Consider the following 20,894-nt stretch of genomic DNA (forward strand, 5'->3'; position numbering starts at 1 on the left):
ACTTAATAAAATTTGTAATGAAAAATAAATGTTTTTTTTTTCTTTCTGAAAATCTTATACAACAAATGGAAATTTTTAACGACCTTGACTGGCTATACAGCCCTTGCACGGTCGGTAAATCTTATACCCGCGAGCCTCCTTAAGAAAAACAGTCTGTTTTAAGGGTCTGTAAGAAATAAAATATGTTGAGTGGTCGATTGTTGTTTGATTAACTTCCATTGCTTATAATTTGTGTACTAGTATATTCAAACAAAAACAAATAATTTGTTAAACTAAGTACTGCATAGATGTAAATCCGGGATTTAAAGTTGATAATTTAAATATTTACTGTGAAATGAGATCATGTTGGATAGGTGCAGTACTTTTGCATTGCAAACACATGCAGGCTGCCTGCTAACTCTTCAAAGAGTTGTAAATCAGTTGTTGCAAGGGTTATTCAACGTGCAACCAGGCAGTGATTACGCTTTAATCCTCCCAATCCGTCCGGACGTGGCTGCGTATTTGTGCATCCACAGCCAAACGAACTGCAGATTTATTGCTGGTTTTGATACATTTCCATTCTTCTGTCGAACCATCTAAGGGTGAAATATTATCGATTAACTTGCAAGATATTTTATATTTCCAACATATTATTCGTCTTTTAATTGTAAGACTTTTAAAATGAATCAGCTACATTACACATCTTCAAACAGGACAGGTGCAAGTGGATTTTGAACTCAACACGCACATCAATTACGTAATGTGGCGCCCTGACGTTTGGAAAGTTAGATAGATAAAAATCAAGAATCAAAAACAAAAAAGAACAGAATTAGAACTGCCAAAAACCGTATAAATATAAAAAAGAAAATGTGGTATGATTGCCAATGAGACAACTGTACACCAAAGACCAAAATTACACAGAAACTAATAACTTTATGTCACCATACGGCCTTCAACAATGAGCAAAGTCAATTTGGCTGAAAGAGTTCCAATAGTAGTTTAAGTTCACTTTATGTAACACTTTAATTTTATCAGTATTGAAGTATTAGTGACTGGACGGTTGGCATCTCCGACGACCTGTTAGTGCACCAGTCGTGTGACCAACTGATGAAGTGGTTGTTCATTAAGAAGGTATGATACCTATTTATATGAGATAGCACGTGTTTAAAAATCCGTCATAAGGTAGACTCGAGACCAAAAGTTTGGACCGTCAAATTTATGAATCGTTTGATAGTATTAAAAAAACAAGAGACGTTAAATCTAAAATACCTGCACTTGTGAGACAAACACATCTTTCAGAACCAGTCTCAACAATTCTATTAAAAGAAAAAAAAATGCACAGCAACATTTTTGATCTTACTTAACTTGTTCACATTATTTATCCAGTCATTCTGCTCCCGAACTATTTCCTTAGATAACACCTATAATTGATCGACGCTTTGAAGCTGTATTTGGAGATTGTACTGCAAGTTTTAAAAAAATAAACCCTTCTTTCGCTTAATAAGACAACAATCATTGAATCCATAAGCGGAAAAACAATACATAACATAGACAATTGTCTTATCTCGAATTGTAATTAAGTCACAACAGTTGATTTAGATTTTGGAAGGGAGAAGTATACAATGTTTTTCTAAAAATATATTTAATATGAGGTTGATCATTTTTTTAAGTATACACAAATGAGAAAATTCAACTTTTGGCAGCATTTTTGTTTGCAGTAAATATCTGTATAGTAGGTTTCGTATACTGCAATTCCAGCCGACTTAAACTGTTCAATAACATTCATTTGATTTTAACACTGAAAATAAAATGGCGTGTATTGTTTCAGACATGTTAATTTACTAGTATGACGACCATTGTGTTAGTATAGAGATCGCTTGCGAAGGGAGTGATCTAATGCTGTCAATGTCTATGACTTTGTTTGTTTTAAGACAATAGAGACCATAAATGGCACTTGAGAAAAGTATAGATCTGGATATCAACCAAAACCATCCGTCATAAAGCCCTTTTGTGGTTCCTTCCCCTGCTCTTCTAGTTTGTAATGGATACCACGTCTTTTCGTCAACCTGTTCAATTGCTCGACGAGCTCCATCCCATTTTCCAGGTCCGTCTAATCTCCATTGAGGCGGTGCAGCAGGCCCAAAAAATAGCTTGGACCAGAACAGAGGGGCAGTGAAGAAATATTTCGTAAGATTGGGTTTGCATCCAATTAACCCAGCTATTTTGTCGACGTATGTAACTGCGTGAATCTGTAAACAGTACTTTGGAGACTCCGGAAAATGCCTTTTCATAAATTCGTGCTTTTTAGTAGCCATGGATTTCATGACTGACGCAGGCGGAAGTATGCAATTTCCAGAAAACACTCGCGCAGCCCATCTTGTCTGCATCTCTAAAATTGGCGGTAATGCTCCAAATGGCTGAACGAGACCAATGATTGCCAAGGTTGGCCTACTCAGATCTACTGGGAAAACCAATTCATGAAGATAAGGAAAATGGTTCTCTATTCTTACAACGGAGTCCTTCAGAAACGGGAAGCTAAATTTAAACCCTGTTGCTAAGATGATAACGTCTAAATTGTCTGCTGTTGTTCCATCTTCAAAAGTAACACTATTCGCTGCGAATTCTTTCACGTTAGGTTTTACAGTAATCGTTCCATACAGTATACGGGTTGGCAGGTCATCGCTGATTGTGACAACACTAAGACCAAATTTACCATTTGGTGCCAAGCTGTACTTTGTATGGTCAAATCGACTATTCAGCCTTTTAAAAGCAAACGGTTTCATTAACCAAAACGGTACTGTTAACCCATAGCGTGTCATCGCTTTATGGTCAAAGGGGACACCTTGGTCTGTTGTTCTCTGTATCACATAGGTACCAGTTCGTGTGCTCATATAAACCTGTAAAATAGTAATTGATTTTTTATTATCAGATGCTGCTTCTACAGAAAGGTAAATTGTGAAAATGTCTCTTAGAGCTTTGGAGAGGTGCTGAAGAAATCATACTAAACATAAATTCCGATTTGTACATGCGGTTTATTGTAATTTTGTATGGCGAAGACTATCAAAATGCATAAAAAAACGTGAAGACAGCACGAGGCAATATTTAAATAAATAGTGTGATTGGATTACTGTCATTTTGATGTTTTATTCTCTCCTTTTCAACATAAGCAATATAAAATGTATTATTATCTCCATTTACATTTTAATATTTCTTATTTGTAATGTCCAATGAATTATTTTTCGTTTAATAGCTAAAATTTAGATTGTCTCTCAGTTGAATTGATTTAACTATTTCATCCTGTTAGTAAAAACTTGGAAGAAAAAAGAACAATATGTTTGTCCCTTGAATGCAACTTTTTAACTTACATGTTCAGCATGACGACTCAATTCTGAAGCAACATCTGAAGCAGAGTTCCCAATCCCAATGACAAGAACCCTCTTTCCCTCAAAACTTCGAAAATCTTTGTAGTCATGGGTGTGTAAAACACGCCCTGTAAAGTTTGCAAGTCCTTTAAAAGTTGGTATGAACGGTTCGTGAAGATGTCCATTACAAACCATTACACAGTCAAATACGTCTTTGTTTGTAGAATTAGTGGCGAGATTTTTGTATGTTACCACCCATCTTCCGCTTTCTTCAAAGTCTTCTGCTTGTTCTACGCGCAAAATCATGTGTCTAAATCTGATAAAATTTCTAAGCTTAAAATGTTCAGCATAAAGTTGTAAGTATCGTTTGAAGTGTCTGTGTGCCATGAAGTTTGGAAATTCTTTTGGAATTGGAAAATCGCTATAACATGTCATTTCTTTGCTGGTGTTAATGCTACACGAGTTGTAAATACTGGGATCGCCTTCCTTTGATTCATCCTTGTAATTCCAAAGCCCGCCAACTTCATCGTCTTTTTCAAAACATACTGGTTCCATGCCTTCATCCAAGGAATTCTTGATACCAGCAAGACCTGCTACACCGGCACCAATCACGCATACCTTCTTTTTTGACATCTGAAAAAAATTTATGTTAACTTTAGGGAAAACATCAGTCAAAAATGCATTTGTCCTGGATATGCATGTACTATTTGCAACCGGACGTTTAAACAACCACCCTGCAAGTGATAAATAAAAAAAACATATAAGCTGATCGAGTGTCATGTTTTGGACGACATTTTTTAAAGTGTATTTTCCAACACTCAAGTTTGATTAATTTTAAACTTATTATCTCATTAAGACAGACAAATAGGGAACCCATCAGAGTTCCAAAGCAAACATTATCTGATGCAAAACCTATATCAAAAAGTAAAATCACAAAAATACTGAACTCAGAGGAAAATACAACCGGTAAGTCCATAATCACATGGCAAAATCAAATTACAAAACACATCAAAAACGAATGGTCATATTCCTGACCTGGTACAGGCATTTTTCAATGCAGAAAATGGTGGATTAGCGCCAAACCTCTCAGTCACTTTGTTGACCGTCTTATCAACTTGTTTTGCAATCTATAACATTTTAGCATGTTTCAGAAGTTTGAACATCAACCCAACAATGTTAGATCTGTAAATTTGCTTTCGCAAATTTTTGGTTCGCAAATTTTTGGTTCTTCCCTCGCCGGGATTCGAACCCATGCTACTGTGATATCGTGACACCAAATCGCCTGCACTGCAGCATATATATACAACTCGTCTAAACATCAACTCAACAATGTTAGATCTGTAAATTTGCTTTCGCAAATTTTTGGTTCTTCCCTCGCCGGGATTCGAACCCATGCTACTGTGATATCGTGACACCAAATCGCCTGCACTGCAGCCGTCCCGCTTGACCACACGACCAGTCTATAGTAAAGGATCCTACAAATTAATGTAAGATACAGTCACAGAAAATAATTATATTCATAAGTACGTCTGAGTCAGTGACAACCCTACAACAGATGTATCCATCGGATCGCCATCAATATATATCCGATATGTCGAAATCCGGATATGGTGTACTAAAGAAATATTGACACCGAATGTTTGTGGCACAACATCCTGTCCACAAGTTAACAATTTTTTTTTTTTTTTTTTTTTTTTTTTTTTTCTGTGACGTATTAAATTTATATTAGGATCCATTTTGTTACATCTTGTGATCAATTTTATTTGGCAATCGCCAATGGCAGTCAGCAGGGTTAAAGAACATCAGTTGTTCGACCTGTTAGTCAAATGCGTTTTGTTTAAATATACTTTTTCACTCTTTTGGTCTTTTGGAAAATGTTGTTTGTGCTGTTTTTAGACCCTTCTACAACGAAATTTGTTTGACATGCACACGTATAAAAACTGCGGTTTTTATCCAACGCAGTCATAGGTTTGAACGTAGTTTTCAATTTAGACTCGTATATATATATATATATATATATAGATTACTAATAAATCCAACATTTCCGGTATGAATAGTTTTAATTCACTAGTACTTTCATTATATATATATAATATTTATTAAGTTTATGTTTCAGAAAATTAAAAACTTGCCTGGATTTTTATGTGCATTTTTTCCAATCTGCAGAAGGAAGAAAAAACCCAAAAACATACGGTCCACTCAGATACACAGTTTAAATCACCCATGTATTAAAATTTAAAATGGCAATGGGGAATTTGTCAAAGAGACAACAACCCGACCATAGAAAGGCTAACAACAGAAGGTCATCAACAGGTCTTCAATGCAACGAGAAATTCCCGCGACCGAGGCGTCCTTCAGCTGGCCCCTTATCAAATATGTATACTCGTTCAGTGATAATGAATGCCATACTAAACTCCAAATTGTACACACAAAAAATAAAATTAAAATTAAACAAGTCTAACAAAGGCTAGAGGCTTCTGACTTGGGACAGGCGCAAAAATGATTATGAGATCCCAGCTCTCCCCCTATACCTCTAGCCAATGTAGAAAAGTAAACGCATAGTAATACGCACATTAACATTCAGTTAAAGAGAATTCCGAGTCTGATGTCAGAAGATGTAACAAAAGAAAATAAACAAAATGACAATAATAAATAAATAACAGACTAATAGCAGTTAACTGACATGCCAGCTCCAGACTTTAATAAAACTGATTGAAATATTATGTCTTCATCATATGCATATCAGGCACAATTGTCCATTTAAATCAATACTACCCTCAACATTTATTATATGAGGGGAGCTTCTCAAACCTCTTTAATAACTTAGTTTATTTATGCACCTACTGCACGAATGGTTCTGGAACATTTTTTAAAAATTTAACTATCTAGTTCCTGACATGTCTTATAACCTTTTACAGTAAAAAAAAAGGCTCTTAAGTATGAAAGTAAATGTAATATCTTTGGTGATCTTGCTTGCTAGCTGAACCTTGAAGTAATTCTTAAGTTAAGTAAATCGTGAAATCATTATAAGGCTGGGTATACTAGTACCCTCCTTTCGAAGTAGTATATAGTATTCCTATAAAGACAGATACATTGGTCATTTGTCGTTAAGAATATAGACTAATCCGACAAATGACCAATGTATCTGTCTTCATAGGAATACTAGACTACTTCAAAAGGAGGGTACTAGTATACCCAGCCTTATAATGATTTCACGGTTCAGGTAGCAAGCAAGCTAATCAAATATAATTACATTTACCTACACACTCAAAGCATTCTGCTGTAATGTGTACAGGTTTGTCTGTACTCAGAAAAAATGGTGTTGTAAATCCGGCCATTGTTTATATAAGATGAACCTTAACTCTTTTAAGGTAGCTTTGTTTACATTTGAATATGCTTCACATATGATCACATTTTGTTTTGTTTTAAAATTAAGTCTTTTGAAATGAATATATTAAAAAACGTTGATAAACAAACAAAAACTGTAAATACTTACGTTCGTCCACTTATACAACCTGATAAAGTTATCTTCAGCTTTAATGCCTTTATAAAGGTAAAGGTCAGGATTGAAGAAGATAAATAATCAACACGCATAACTTACACAACTGGACGGGTGGCGGTATTAACTAGTATTTAACAATTCTGTGTTATGAAAAGATCTTTTTTCTCATTTTAACCAATACAACTACGTTACAACATTAACTAGTATAAGTGCTGATGCATCATTTGCGCATTTCCCAAATAATGTCCATGAAGTTATGTTCTAAGCACAGGGGCGAATTCAGCCATTTTATAAAGGTGGTTCCCTTGTGGACTGCCACAATATATATACGTCCCCATTCACTGAAATGCATTGATCTCGTAAAAAAAGGAGTTATAATTTCCAGAATCCCCAATCCCTTGGATCTGCCACTGAAGCTTAATTGAGAATCTTGTAAAACGCTCAAGAACTGAAATAAACGGAAGAAGGACATTTTTCAATTACGTATCATCAACCCTTGCAGTTAGTGTTTTGCCCTAGAAACGATGAAAGATCATATCTTTATTAATTTTTCGTGATCTTGTACTTTTCTTAATCATTAAAATGCTTAGGTTTAAACACCCGTAGGTAAAGTTACCCTTAACTGTATTTCCTATTCATTTAGATGTCATTGAAAGGTGGTTACAAACACCTTGCCTAAAGTAAATTTGTTTCATTTAATTTTTATTAAATTTTGACCAAAACAAACTTAAATATAAATTTCCAGTTTACAAAACATTGAATTTCTTATCCCAGGCATAGATTACCTTAGCCGTATTTGGTACAACTTTTTGGAATTTTGAGCGTCACTGTCTTATGTAGACGAAACGCGCGTCTGGCGTATTAAATTCCATCCTGGTAACTATTTACGTTGACCCTTTGAAAAAATTATTTGAAAAACTTTGAAACACACTCTTTCTTTGATAAAAATCATTGAATATTATTATATCATTATATTATTATATCAGTTTATAAACAAACATTTATTTTGATCATTTAGAAGCCTGATTTTTACGGAGCTCTCCAATCGTTAATTTTACGGACACCATCACGAATATCTGTTTCGCAGACGACGACGGAAAGGTCGCAACCAAATCCCGTCCTCTTTTCCCCGAATGTGACCTACTAAATTTAACTTATAATCGGTTTGCACCTCCATCAGCAACACGACGGGAACCACAGGTGGAACAGGACATGTTACCCGTCCGGAGCAACTAAGTCACCCTGGTTTTTAGTCGGGTTCGTGTTTCTCAAATTTAACTTTTCTTGTTGTGTTTTGTGTACTGTTGTTTGTCTGTAGGTCTTTTCCTTTTTTGCCATGAAGTTTTCAGTTTATTTACCTTAAAAATTGTTTTTGGCTTTGATAAATACTATTCCAGAAAAAAAACGTTTTCTGAGCATTGACAAATAGGTTCTAATTACTGAACACGTCATTAACCTTACTATTGACGAATTGAAACACTCCTACTCACGTGGACGGTACTTCCAGCTTATATTTATTGACATCATGGATAGCCATGTGTTCATGGATATTTGGATTTGATTGGTCTATAAATGTTTGATGCTTTAGTTAGTACGGTAATTTGAATGTATCACAGTTACATACGATTTTTTTACTTTAATAATCATATTTTCATCAATTATTTCCCGTGTGCCTTTGTCCCATTTCTGTAATGATGTACAGTACTACAATGTATATATGCTAGTTGTTTACAGCTTCGGGAATGCAGCATTTCAACCCCAATAGAGTTTCAGTAGCTTAATTTTGTTCATTGAAACATTTATTACCATGCACTTATCCAATTTGATATACTAGTAAACAAAATCAAAATTCCAATGACGGTTCTTTTGCAACAATGAACATATTGTGCAGTATGGTCATTTAAAAACATAACTGCTCTTAGGGACGACATCAAAAGTTCAATGTAGGATAAAAAAAACTTAATTCAGATAGTTTTTTTACTGACCCCCCTACCCCCCCCCCCCCCCCTCATAACTTAATTTGGGGGAAAATGATTGACCCACATGGATATATGTAAAATCGATGTAGGATAAACAAAGCTTGCAGCAAGTTTAACCCCCCCCCCCCCCCCCCTCCCCCCCACCCCCAAACTATTTGAATTAAGTTTTTGTATCCTTCATTGATCTTTTGATGTCGTCCCTTACTGACGTCAATGTAATCAATTTTGTTAAAACTTTTCTTGAAAACGCCATCATTTCTCATTATGTTTAGAACATAACTGATAAACAAAAACATATAGTTAAAAAATAAGATTTCCCTATGATGTCATAGGTATTGCCACAGGCACTTGTCTCAAAAAATTTTTTCTATATACCTTAATATGTGTTATATTAAGGTATATAGGAATTTTTTTTTTGAGACAAGTGCCTGTGGGTATTGCATGTCGTCTACTGTTTCAAAATTTTCTAGTTTACTGACTTTTTCTGGCTTTGCCCTTCGAAATATTTATACGCAGTTTCAGTAAACCTCGAATGATTTTTTTGTGAATTGATTGTTGATGTAATCAACTATTAGTTAATGTAATAACATCAACAGAAAGCACAACTTGTTATACCGTATACATAGAAACTCTTTTTTTTAAATGAAAACAAAATCTAATATCAAGCTGAATAATTTATAATATACATTAATTTAGAGTTAAATACAATAATGAAGAAACATCAACCCAAAAAGTATTGATAACAATACAGGGGTATCGTTCCAGTCATAACCAGTTGAAGGGGTCAATTTATTTTAAACTTTAAAAGAATGCACACTATATCCGTTAGAGAACATGAAACGAAGAATAAAAAGTACGAGTATAAAGATTATAAATCTTTTCAACCATTTGATCCATCCGTCATATAATCCTTCTAGTTCTCCGGCTCCAGATTGCCTTGTTTTCATTGGATAGTATGTATTCTCCTGAACATTCTCGATTGCCTTTCGCGCTCCGTCCCATTTTCCTGGACCATCCAGTCTCCATTGTGGTGGTGTAGCAGGTCCGAAGTACAATTTATACCAAAGCTTTGGATCTGTGAAAAAGTGCTTTAGAAGGTTTGGTTTGCAACCTATTTTCGATGAGATAGTATCTAAGTAGGCAATGAAATATACCTGAAGACTATACCGTGGTGAATCGACATACTTCTTCTTCAAAAACTGTCGCCTTTCCTCAACAACTCTACGACGTTCAGATGGGCTTGGTAAACTGCATTTACCCGAGAACACCATACTCGCCCAGCGCGCTTGAATTTCTAGAATTGGCGCGAGACTGCCAAATGGTTGAACAAGACCAACTACTGCTAAAGTGCTCGGCTCCATGTCTACAGGAAATACAAGTTCATATAAGTACGAAAAATGGTTATCTACTTCAATGACGGAATTATCTAAGAAAGGAAAGCTGTATGTAAATCCGGTTGCCAAGACAACGACATCGATATTTTCAACCATAGAACCATCATCGAAAATGACTCCGTTCTCTGTGAACTTCTCCACGTTCGACTTGATGCTGATAGCGCCATACAATATACGGTTTGGTAAATCATCGCTAACCGTGACAACTCCGCCATCAAACCGGAAGTTCGGAGCCAGTCCATAGTTTGAATGTTTGTATTTGTAGTTGATTTTGTTGTAATGGATAGGTCTCATGATATCCCATGGTAAACTCTGGCTATATCTGTTTAATGCTATGTGATCAAACGGAACGCCGTACTCGCCAGCTCTTTGCTGAATGTAAGAACCCCTTCTGGTGCTGACATAAACCTTGAAAAAAACCCAATATAAATCAATTATATAGTTATAAACAAACAGAAAAATATACATTTTTTTTCATTTCATTTTAAAATTGATAAGATTTCAATTATTTTCACATTGCTTTTTAAAAACATGTTATGCGTCATGAAATGAATTGTTCGTTCTTTTTACTTTTTGTGGTGTGCTGAATATTGAATATAACGTGTGAAATTTACCTCTAAATTGAACACCTTTTTTTTTAGCAGCATAAGATATGCTGTGCCAAGAAAATATTTGTGTTGGGGGTACTTGTTAGCCTCTTTGTACCAATTAAAGTTAAACGTAAAAGAGCAAAGATTCGTAGAGGTGTAGAGACTACTTATTCTGTTTGTTTTTTTCAAAGAAACCCTGCAATATGTCTGGCTTTTAAAGTAGATAAGCTTTATTTACCAAATTTGTTATTCTATATTTTGTCTAAATTTCTGTTCGTTTTTACTCGCACTCGCCGAGGAACAATATTCGAGCGCGAAGCCATGTGTTCCACATCACTTTCTTTATATGTATTTCCTGTTAAAACCATTTCCTACACCCTACCTATCCTGATGCCCGACACTACGTTCCAGGTATTAGCTAAAAGCCATACTCTCTCTTATATTGGTATATGGGTAACATACTGAATATTGCGATCGGGAACCAGTCTACACCCTACCATAAGATATTCTACCATTAAAGAAACTATAATAAATGAAAACTAACGTGTTCAGCATGTCTACTTAGTTCACATGCAACGTCTGCTCCAGAATTCCCAATACCAACAACCAGTATGCGTTTGTCTTCGTATCCATGGAAAGTCTTGTAGTCACGTGTATGCATCACTTTACCTTTGAACCTGTTCAAGCCGGGAAATGTTGGTTTGTTTGGTTCGTGCAAATGTCCATTGCATACCATTACAAAGTCAAATAGTTCTGTAGAGTTCTTTCCGGATTTCGTGTTCTGTGTTCGGACTTTCCATCTGTTGTCGTCACTTTTCTCGATTTTTTCTACTAATGTTTGAAATCTTATACAGCTCATCAGATCAAAATGATCAGCATAGAGGTTTAAATACTTCTTAAAATGTTTATGATCCATAAAATTTGGGAATTCTTTAGGGATAGGAAAATCGCTATAACATGAAATTTCTTTGCTGGTGTTGATACTGCAAGAATTGTATAAACTTGTGTCGCCCTCTTTCGTTGTTGTATGATAGTTCCATAGACCTCCAATGTCAGTATCTTTCTCGTAGCAGACGACATCAAAACCTTCCTCCAAACTATTTTTTATTGACGTAAGGCCTGCTACCCCTGCGCCTACTACACATACCCGTTTTGTCATCTGAAAGAAGGATAATAAATGATTTAAAAAACCCAAACACAATATGTGTTTGTATTCTGGTGTTTTAATATGCGTTTAGGAATCTTTTTTATGTGGTGACTACACGTTTTAAGTTAATGTTGGGGTATTTGTACAGGTATTGAAACATAAGAAGCATTCTCCAAACAGCATTTATCGTGACCACCTAAAATTCGGTATTTATGTTATTATGTTTAGTGTTGAGTGTGTATGGTGTGTTTTTTTGTCGGCTTTTTTATGTTTTAAAACCGAAAACAAAAAATAAATATACCTAAACTTTTAAGAATTAAGAAATTAGGATTTTAAGAGTTCATTTAAACTTTAAAAGGTTATTTTAACCGTCAGTATAAACAAACTCTTTCGATACTCTTTTATTTAGATATGAGATATTATCAGATTATTACATGGCATTTTTCATATCGCATGTATTATCAGCCCTTAGTTCAATATCAGCCCAAGAGCCGCATGGCTCGAGGGCTGATATTGACCGAGGGCTGATAATATATGCGATATGAAAAATGACATGTTATGATCTTTTTATCATATGCTTCAACAATGGAGTAAAAAAGCTGATTCGTATATTGATCCTTGTACGTGGTTCTGTAATAGAAGTTCCTGAGGGAAAGAGAAAAGTTGGACGTCCCAAAACCACCTGGAGACGGACTGTAGAGACTGAAAGAACATCACTTGGATGGAACAGCTGGGCTACAGCAAGAACAGCAGCTAAAGACCGTGTTAAATGGAAAGAATGTATCAGGGCCTTAAATGCCGACCGGCATGAAGAGGATAGGTGAGGTGAGGTGTGAGGTAATAGAAGTTCAAAGATTGAAAAGTTCACGGACCTCGGACCCCAAATTTAGTACATTCGATATGAAATTTTTCTATCATTTGCCTCAACAGAGAAGAAACACATTTTAATATGGACGAATCGACAAAAACAAACGAAAATTAACAATACACATAATGAAGACTGTTTGGCAACTTTTTAAAGTAACTTTCTAAATTATGTTTGAAACTTTTAAACAATGCATTTATTTAATAATTTGTTTGTTGTTTTTTTTGTTTGTTTTTTTTTTAATTATTTCACAAAATATACTTTACATCATCCAAATGATTGTTTTGTACACTACTTTGTAATGGTTTTTATTGAAAACGTAGCATTGAGGTGTATTTTCTGGAATTTGCCGAGTATCACCGAAATGCCATGTGATAACCTTACGGAAAGGCATGTGATAACAATCGAAGCATGTGATAAACTTTTCATATCAGCCCGCTAAGGACTAATTCGAAAAATATTTAATGGTATTATCATACAGTAAAAATAATATGTTATTTAGTCTAAGTATATGATAATATAATATATTACAGGAAATTAATTTACTTCTCATTTATATAAAATTAGCTTTTAAAAGTAAACATATAAATAAAAAAGAATATGACCAATACAGACTTCGTAAATTAAAGTCAATTAAAATATAATTGAATTCGAAAGTTAGTTTTCTCTGTTTGTTTTGTTGTTCTTCGATCTAATGCGTAAGTCTATCTATACGACAGAATATGAACTTTAATCTTTTATACATCAGAAGCTGTATTGCATTTTGAGCCTGTCCTAGGTGTAGTCAGGGTTAGGGGTTAGGTTATAGACATTCACAATTTTATAGGAGTAGAATATTTAGATTGGCATGTTGTAGTTATGTTTTCTTTCGTGGTCCTGATTTTACAATAAATATGACCATGCTCAATATTTCTAGTTATTAAAAGACATTTAAAATGGTTAAAATGTTTGTAGTATCAGGCGAAAATTATTATATGGAGATGGCACATCATCAATTCAACCGACCAGCATCAATAATAGGATGCCTACTTTGACAAAACGTTTTACTTTTGAAGTTTGTATTTACACTCAAAAGAAAACTTACTAAATATTTGCATATACGAACTTTTTGTTGAAAGTTCAAATATATTTGGACTAATTTGTACATGCAATTTTATTCGGCCAATATTTTGCATCTAGATATCATTGAAGATTGCGCTTCAAAGTATTCCCATTAATGTGTTTAAGGGGGCTCCTGGGTATAAATGATTTTTTTTTTCTAATATAGGATTTCGCTATATTTTTTCATAAATGAACTTTATCCTATACTTAAAAGAAAAATGAAATAAGAAAATGGGGTCACCGTTCATTTAAGCTAAAATCTGCCTTTGGAAGAAGCATACATTTTTGTTAATGTCCTTTTTTTCTGTTGAACTAATAGGAGAAAAAGAGGAAATATCGAAATAAAAAAATAACCTTATATAAGAAATCGCTTAAATTTTACAATTATTTAGTTTATGTACAGCTTATTTGAAAACAATAATAAAAAATGTAGGTCACCGATGAGTTAAAAAAGATATTTAAAATTTAAGGCCAAAAAAATGGCATTTTTGCTCCAAAGGGAGATAATTTGGAGCTTTTTTTCAATTTTTAAAGTCATCTGGGGCCAAACCAAATCATTTTTTTGGGGTTGTTTTTTGTACCATATCATAAAGTAACAACTAATAGTGTAATAAATAAAATTTGTAATGAAAAAATAAAGGTTTATTTTTTTGCTAAAATTTTTGTACCCACGAGCCACCTTAAGTGATATATTTGTAGTATAGGTGACTGACGGAAGATCATATTTCGCACATTGGTTGTAGATTGGCATATTGAGAGGTTTCATGGTATATTTTTTTGATGTATAGCCCTGTCAATTCTCGCGAGGATATTGCTTTGGCGAATTTCTCACCTCGGTTTTATATTGGTTGATTGATTGATTAATTGAATTATTGGTGATTGCTATACGCCGCATCGGCAGAAAAAGCTTCTTTCAAGAACAAAAATGACGAACCTTTCTTAAAATTCTATGCGACTATCATACAAGTGAATGTTTAATAGCTATCAGGTTTAACCACCATTTATTTGAATAAGGAATGCCTGTTACAAGTCAGGAAAGTCAGTTCTTTTCCATTCATTTATTGTGTTTGAGCTTATTCTTATGTCATTGAATTTTGATTTAGGACTTTCAGTTTTGAATTTTCCCTAAAATTCGTTGTTTTTGCTATTTAATTATTGGCCTATTGACGAAACGACTATTCTCGGCATACATCGGCGTACAGATATTGACTCATACAGAAATAACTTTTTTCAGTACATTTATCTTTTTATTTTATTTTGCTAATTTCAATTTTCTGTTAATACTGCGTCATTGAGTTCTTAGTTTACGTTTAATTTGGAACTTCAATGTTCTGTTCTTTTAAGATTCGTGTGTGTTTTTTCTAGATATCATATACAAAAACAAAAAAAGGTATTGTGTTAAATCCTTGCAAATTTAAATACTGTTTAAGCTCCGGTCACAACAGATCGTACGATTTTTTTTGTCGTGGAAGATCTATAAAATAGATGTCGTAGCACTGTCGTGCAAAATGTTAAAAAATATTTCGAGTGGTCACATCAGCTACGAAATATCAACGATGTTTCCACGATGGGTACTAGACAGAAATAAATTGTAAGTGTTCTGTCGTGGGTTTATCGCATGTCGGTCGTGTGACAGTCGTGCGATAATCGTACGACAATCGTGAGTAGTTTGGAGCTATTTTTCAGGTTTTCATGTCATTGATTGCTCGTGTTCTGATGGAATAGACATCATGTTTAAACGATAAACGGTATTTTTTTCCAAACATTCATTCTAACCAAACGTATTCTAAATAAAACGAAAATATGTTGCACGACGAACGTACCACTGTCGTACGACGGACAATCAATGTTGTGCGAGCATCGTAAGAAATTTGGTGTTTGTGAGACAATCGTTCGACTGTATCACGAGTGTCTTCAGACAGTCGTGAGATTGTCGTACGACAGTCGTGTGACGATTGTTTGATTAAAAGGATTTGTGTTGATACCCACGACAATGTGTTTATCGCACGACAGTTGCACGATGATTGTAAGACACTTTCTTGACAGCCACAAGACTGTGACACGACAAACAAAATCGTAGAGCAAAAAAGGTGCATATCCAGTTTTTTTCCCACGACACACGACAACGCCACGATGCTCAAAATATCGTGCGATTGTCGTACGACGACCACAGATGACCCGCGATTTGATCAAAGTCCGTGTCGTGTCGCTGCATAGATGTGTCGTGTGTTCGTTGTGACCAGGGCTTTAACAGATCTTTTACCGTTGATCTTTATTTTATGAGATTGCAATGTAAGAATTTTTGACAACAGGAAAACCATAAAAAACACATCCAAAGCTTTTGGATGATATACTATAGTTTAGCGGTATATAAGGTGGGTTCATTATAGTGTAGATTCCTGAAAAATACCATTTTCTGAAAAGGGAGACAATTTGAACTGAACATAACTGGACTACATACCTTGTACTTCTCGTCTGTATGTGAATCTCGTCTCTATGTATTTACAGCCATCTGTATGTTCTCAACAAGTTTATAACGATTTTGATAAGATGTTTCATAAGTTAACTGATTAACGTATGAATTATTACGTCAGATATAGTAAGGGGTGCCTGATCTGGAGAAATGGTAGGAGTTTACAATTGATAATGTGGTGAAAGAGATTTGGACACATCCATTGGGGAACTAACACCGTTACACGGGTTTCGGAGATTATAATATTTGATTATTTAGTCTTCATTTTAAGTCGGCCATGATGCTTTTCTGCTCTGTTAGGGGTTCATTTCTGTAAGATCTATTATAAAAGAAATAGTGGAATCAAAAAATTATTTAGTTGAGTGCCCAAAGATTATGACCAGATATATATACATTTAGTCTTCATGATTATACTGAAATATGAATTACCCAAATTATTTATAATAAGAAGGAATAAATGGAATGGTATGTAAAAATTAGAAAACGATTATAAAATAAAACTAGATTTGCCATTGCAAGCAATAACGGATGGCACCCTTCTCCCATTGCCAGACAAATTTGGTTCAATTTTGTCATAATATGTCAAGGAACATCGCTGAGCAATTATTCACTTGCAAGTGAATAATTCGACCTAATTGCATCCGTATTTATGTGACCTTTAATTTCACCTATTAGCTAAAGATTGGTTAGGCATGTATTTGTCGTATTAGTATTTAAAAACTTCTCGTTGGCTGTCTAAATCTTTACATACAATCACATTTGGTTTAGACAACGTATACAGACACTGAAGTTAATATTTACCAAAACACTATGGAGGTACGAGATTTTTTAGCATTGTGTGATGTGTTAATTAATATATAAACACAAGACCAAACCTGGCCTGATAGGGTTAGACCATTGGTTTTTCTGTTTGAATGTTTTTACACTGGTCATTTTGGGGGCCCTTTATAGCTTGCAGTTCGGTGTGAGCTAAGGCTCCGTTTGAAGACCGTACTTTGACCTATAATGATTTTCTTTTACAAATTGTGACTTGGATGGAGAGTTGTCTCATTGGTACTCATACCACATTTTCTTATATCTATTTAACAGTGGATGAAGACATAAGTGTGCTGGAGTTTCTTTTTGGGGGTAGACTTTTTCAACAAATTGTCAAACTATGTGCCTCTCCTTGTCGACCTCTTCTTATTTAAGCATGAGTTGGAGCTCCTCCAAACACTGATCAAAATCAAGAATATCATAGAAGCCCGATATTTAAGATTCACATTCAGTTAAGTTGAGGATGTTCTTTCAAAAACTTATCTGATTGTGTTCCATTATTATATCCTCCAGAACTATAAATTAAAGAAACAACAGAAACGGCTCCCTCCGTCTCATATTTAGACTTATAACTCGAATTTGTCATAAGTGACTATCTCAGTACCAAAATCTATGACGATTTTAATAATGAAAATTATGAATCCTCCCTTAGCAAAAAAAATCCAACTCAACCTGCATATGGCCTAAACCTTTCCCCAACTCATTCGGTATTCAAAAGCTTGCAGCTGCTACTCAGACTTATTAAAACATCACCAGTGTCTGAACAGATTCTGAAGATTAACTGTGACGAACCAAGTTTATGACAAAGAACGTTTCGACCTTTTTCTAAAAATGGTGGTCATGAAGTATTGATTATAGGTACTGACGTGGTTTATTATCATAATCACATTAACGTGCTCTTTTCATTTGTTCTTATACATATTTAATTGGAATAAATGTTTGGCCTTGGCTAGGTATTTATACAGCCATTGTGTTATTACTAAGGTCATTTTTTTTCGTATTCTTGGCTTTCATGCTTATGGACTTTTTCAATAGAGTGTCAATATACTATTTTTAAATATGTATTTGTTTTATTGTGTTTAAGATCATAACACATAGTTGACTGCTGTACCACACATTTGGTTTGCTTTGTTTTCACGTTGCCTTGTCAATATAATTGGGTACATATATCAAATGCAAAATGTCATACAATTGAGAGGTTAAGCTAGCTTTAAAATCAGGTTTAGTCTACAATTTTCGATAAAAAGAAATGCCTGTAACAAGTCAGGAATATGGCAGTTGTTTTCAAGTCGTTTGATGTGTTTGAGTTTTTGATTTTTTGCCATTTTGATAAATGACTTTCTGTTTTGAAGTTTCCTTTAAGTTCGTTTTTAAAAAAAAAAAATTACTTTATATTAATTTTTGTTTTTATGACATCAAATTTTTTTTTTTGGGGGGGGATGTTATGTGTACTGTAAAAAAATGTCTAGAAATTGGCAGCATAGATTCTCACAAAAAATAATATTTGTATCATCAGGTATGGAACGCCATAGCTGTCTTATGTGTCTTTTTTATTGCTTTTCTATTATAAGATGGTGCTTTTCTATTATAAGATGGTGGTTTTCTATTATAAGATGGTGCTTTTCTATTATAAGATGGTGGTTTTCTATTATAAGATGGTGGTTTTCTATTATAAGATGGTGGTTTTCTATTATAAGATGATGGTTTTCTATTATAAGATGGTGCTTTTCTATTATAAGATGGTGGTTTTCTATTATAAGATGGTAGTTTTCTATTATAAGGTGCTTTTTTATTATAAGGTGCTTTTCTATTATAAGGTGCTTTTCTATTATAAGGTGCTTTTTTATTATAAGGTGCTTTTCTATTATAAGGTGCTTTTCTATTATAAGGTGCTTTATAAGGTGCTTTTCTATTATAAGGAGCTTTTCTATTATAAGGTGCTTTTCTATTATAAGGTGCTTTTTTATTATGTGATGGTGTTTCCCGTGATTAACCGGGAGTGTGGGGAAGCACTAATGACAGGACGATTGCCCGGATAGTGACAGGACGGTTGACCGGACGAGATATAAATAGTCATAACTTTTTTGTTATTCGGTAGATTGGTTTAATATTTGTAGACCTTAAAGATATTAAAATATATTTTATGAAAATAAAAGAAAATAAGTGAAAACAAATATTTTTGAGCAAATAAAGTTAACCGGACGGTATTCACACTCTTCGTTATACGCTGTACATATATTCAACTTGTTCAATTCAATTTAAAATATTTTATTGTTCATATCAAATGTACATTTAAACAAAGGGATTGGACAAAAGGCAGTGCCTATACAAATCCTTTCCCATACAAGACGAATTGAATAACATGCATGCTAGTATATAATTTTCTGGTAAGTTAATAGATCATACGTTGTTGCAGTGAGTCAGGGAGGCAGTTCCTCCACTTCTTGAAGTATTTTTTGTGTATACATTATATATGTTCCGGACCATATGAGTATTTGGACCATACGCGTATGGTCATGACCATATGGGTATATACTCATATGGTCCGACCATACGCATATGGTCCGACCGTACGCGTATGGTCGGGGTAATTAATACTCTGTTACAGTTTACTTTTAATATTTCTAAACTCTTCATATGGTCTGGCGTTTCTTTAAAAAGACGCTATCATACAGTTAATTTTATCTTTATATTATAGTAAAAAGGTTAGCTAAATAAAAGTTACAAGTTTCACAGCTAATATTACTTACTTGTTAAAACTATAATAATCACAATTTATACCGATTTATATCAATGTGGAAGTAAATGTCACCTCAAGCCTACATGCAAGAATGTAATTAGCGATGAAAACTTACTATGGCATAAATATTTTTTTTTACGTAGTATTTGAATTATAAAAATAATACATTGTTTTTTAGATAAAGTTTTTGTATTATTGAAACTTTTATAATGTGAGTTACAAAAAAAAATACCTGTATGGTCCAAATACTCATATGGTCCGGCCCGTTAATAACCAAACGAGTATTATACTCATATGGTCCGACCATACGCGTACGGTCGGACCATACGCGTATGGTCGGACCATATGAGTATACGCATTTGGTCATGACCATACGCGTATGGTCCAAATACTTATATGGTCCGGAACATATATAAATAACTATGTTAACAAAGTTAAAGCAAGACCTACTGAAGGTGATGTCGAATTTTATACCAAAATAATAAGTGTTGGTTAGGAATCAAGTAGATCATAAAGTGATTTTTACTCAAATTCACAAGCTCACTGCAACAAAGTTGTTCTATTTATATGAATAAAAAGAATTCATTGGCCCTTTTTTGCAATACATAAATAATTTAGTGTACCATCTTATTACACGACTATTATTTTCTTGATTTTTGAAAATATAATTACTAATACAAAAAATAAAATAAAATAAATATAAATTTATTTGCAAAAAGATTCTAAACACAATTGGTTGTTTTTTGTGTTAAAAGTTAGGTTTGTCTTAAATTAAGACTAAAGAGTGGTACACTGTGGTTATAGGCTGGTTTCTAAACAGTATATATCACATGAATTATTATAAAATCTTCCAGTTTCATGACTATATTGTTGTACATATGTAAATATCTCTGTGTTTTCGTCAATATTTAAGTCTGAGCAACCCTGTAGTAGGACATCAAGATTG

General features: G+C 34.0%; 2 protein-coding genes across 2 annotated transcripts; both read right to left on the minus strand.

Moving 5' to 3' along the window:
- Positions 1–1,604: 1,604 nt before the first annotated feature.
- LOC134709322 (dimethylaniline monooxygenase [N-oxide-forming] 2-like) lies at positions 1,605–6,894 on the minus strand. Its single transcript, XM_063569491.1, has 3 exons — positions 6,838–6,894; positions 3,345–3,974; positions 1,605–2,876 (listed from the first exon to the last, which is right to left on the minus strand). Exons 2-3 carry the CDS (start codon positions 3,972–3,974, stop codon positions 1,821–1,823), a joined length of 1,686 nt encoding a protein of 561 aa, XP_063425561.1. The 5' UTR covers positions 6,838–6,894; the 3' UTR covers positions 1,605–1,820.
- A 2,589-nt stretch (positions 6,895–9,483) lies between these two features.
- LOC134711014 (flavin-containing monooxygenase 5-like) lies at positions 9,484–16,548 on the minus strand. Its single transcript, XM_063571442.1, has 3 exons — positions 16,381–16,548; positions 11,351–11,965; positions 9,484–10,624 (listed from the first exon to the last, which is right to left on the minus strand). Exons 2-3 carry the CDS (start codon positions 11,963–11,965, stop codon positions 9,617–9,619), a joined length of 1,623 nt encoding a protein of 540 aa, XP_063427512.1. The 5' UTR covers positions 16,381–16,548; the 3' UTR covers positions 9,484–9,616.
- Between the last annotated feature and the right edge of the window lie 4,346 nt (positions 16,549–20,894).

Source organism: Mytilus trossulus, chromosome 3 (genome assembly GCF_036588685.1).
Source record: "Mytilus trossulus isolate FHL-02 chromosome 3, PNRI_Mtr1.1.1.hap1, whole genome shotgun sequence".
NCBI lineage: Eukaryota > Metazoa > Mollusca > Bivalvia > Mytilida > Mytilidae > Mytilus > Mytilus trossulus.

Excerpts from the sequence above, each read along its gene's own strand:
- LOC134709322 (XM_063569491.1), bottom strand. The coding sequence starts at position 3,974 with ATGTCAAAAAAGAAGGTATGCGTGATTGGTGCCGGTGTAGCAGGTCTT. Across the intron at positions 2,877-3,344 it reads TGAGTCGTCATGCTGAACAT|GTTTATATGAGCACACGAAC; the intron begins GTAAGTTAAAAA and ends ACTATTTTACAG.
- LOC134711014 (XM_063571442.1), bottom strand. The coding sequence starts at position 11,965 with ATGACAAAACGGGTATGTGTAGTAGGCGCAGGGGTAGCAGGCCTTACG. Across the intron at positions 10,625-11,350 it reads TAAGTAGACATGCTGAACAC|GTTTATGTCAGCACCAGAAG; the intron begins GTTAGTTTTCAT and ends GTTTTTTTCAAG.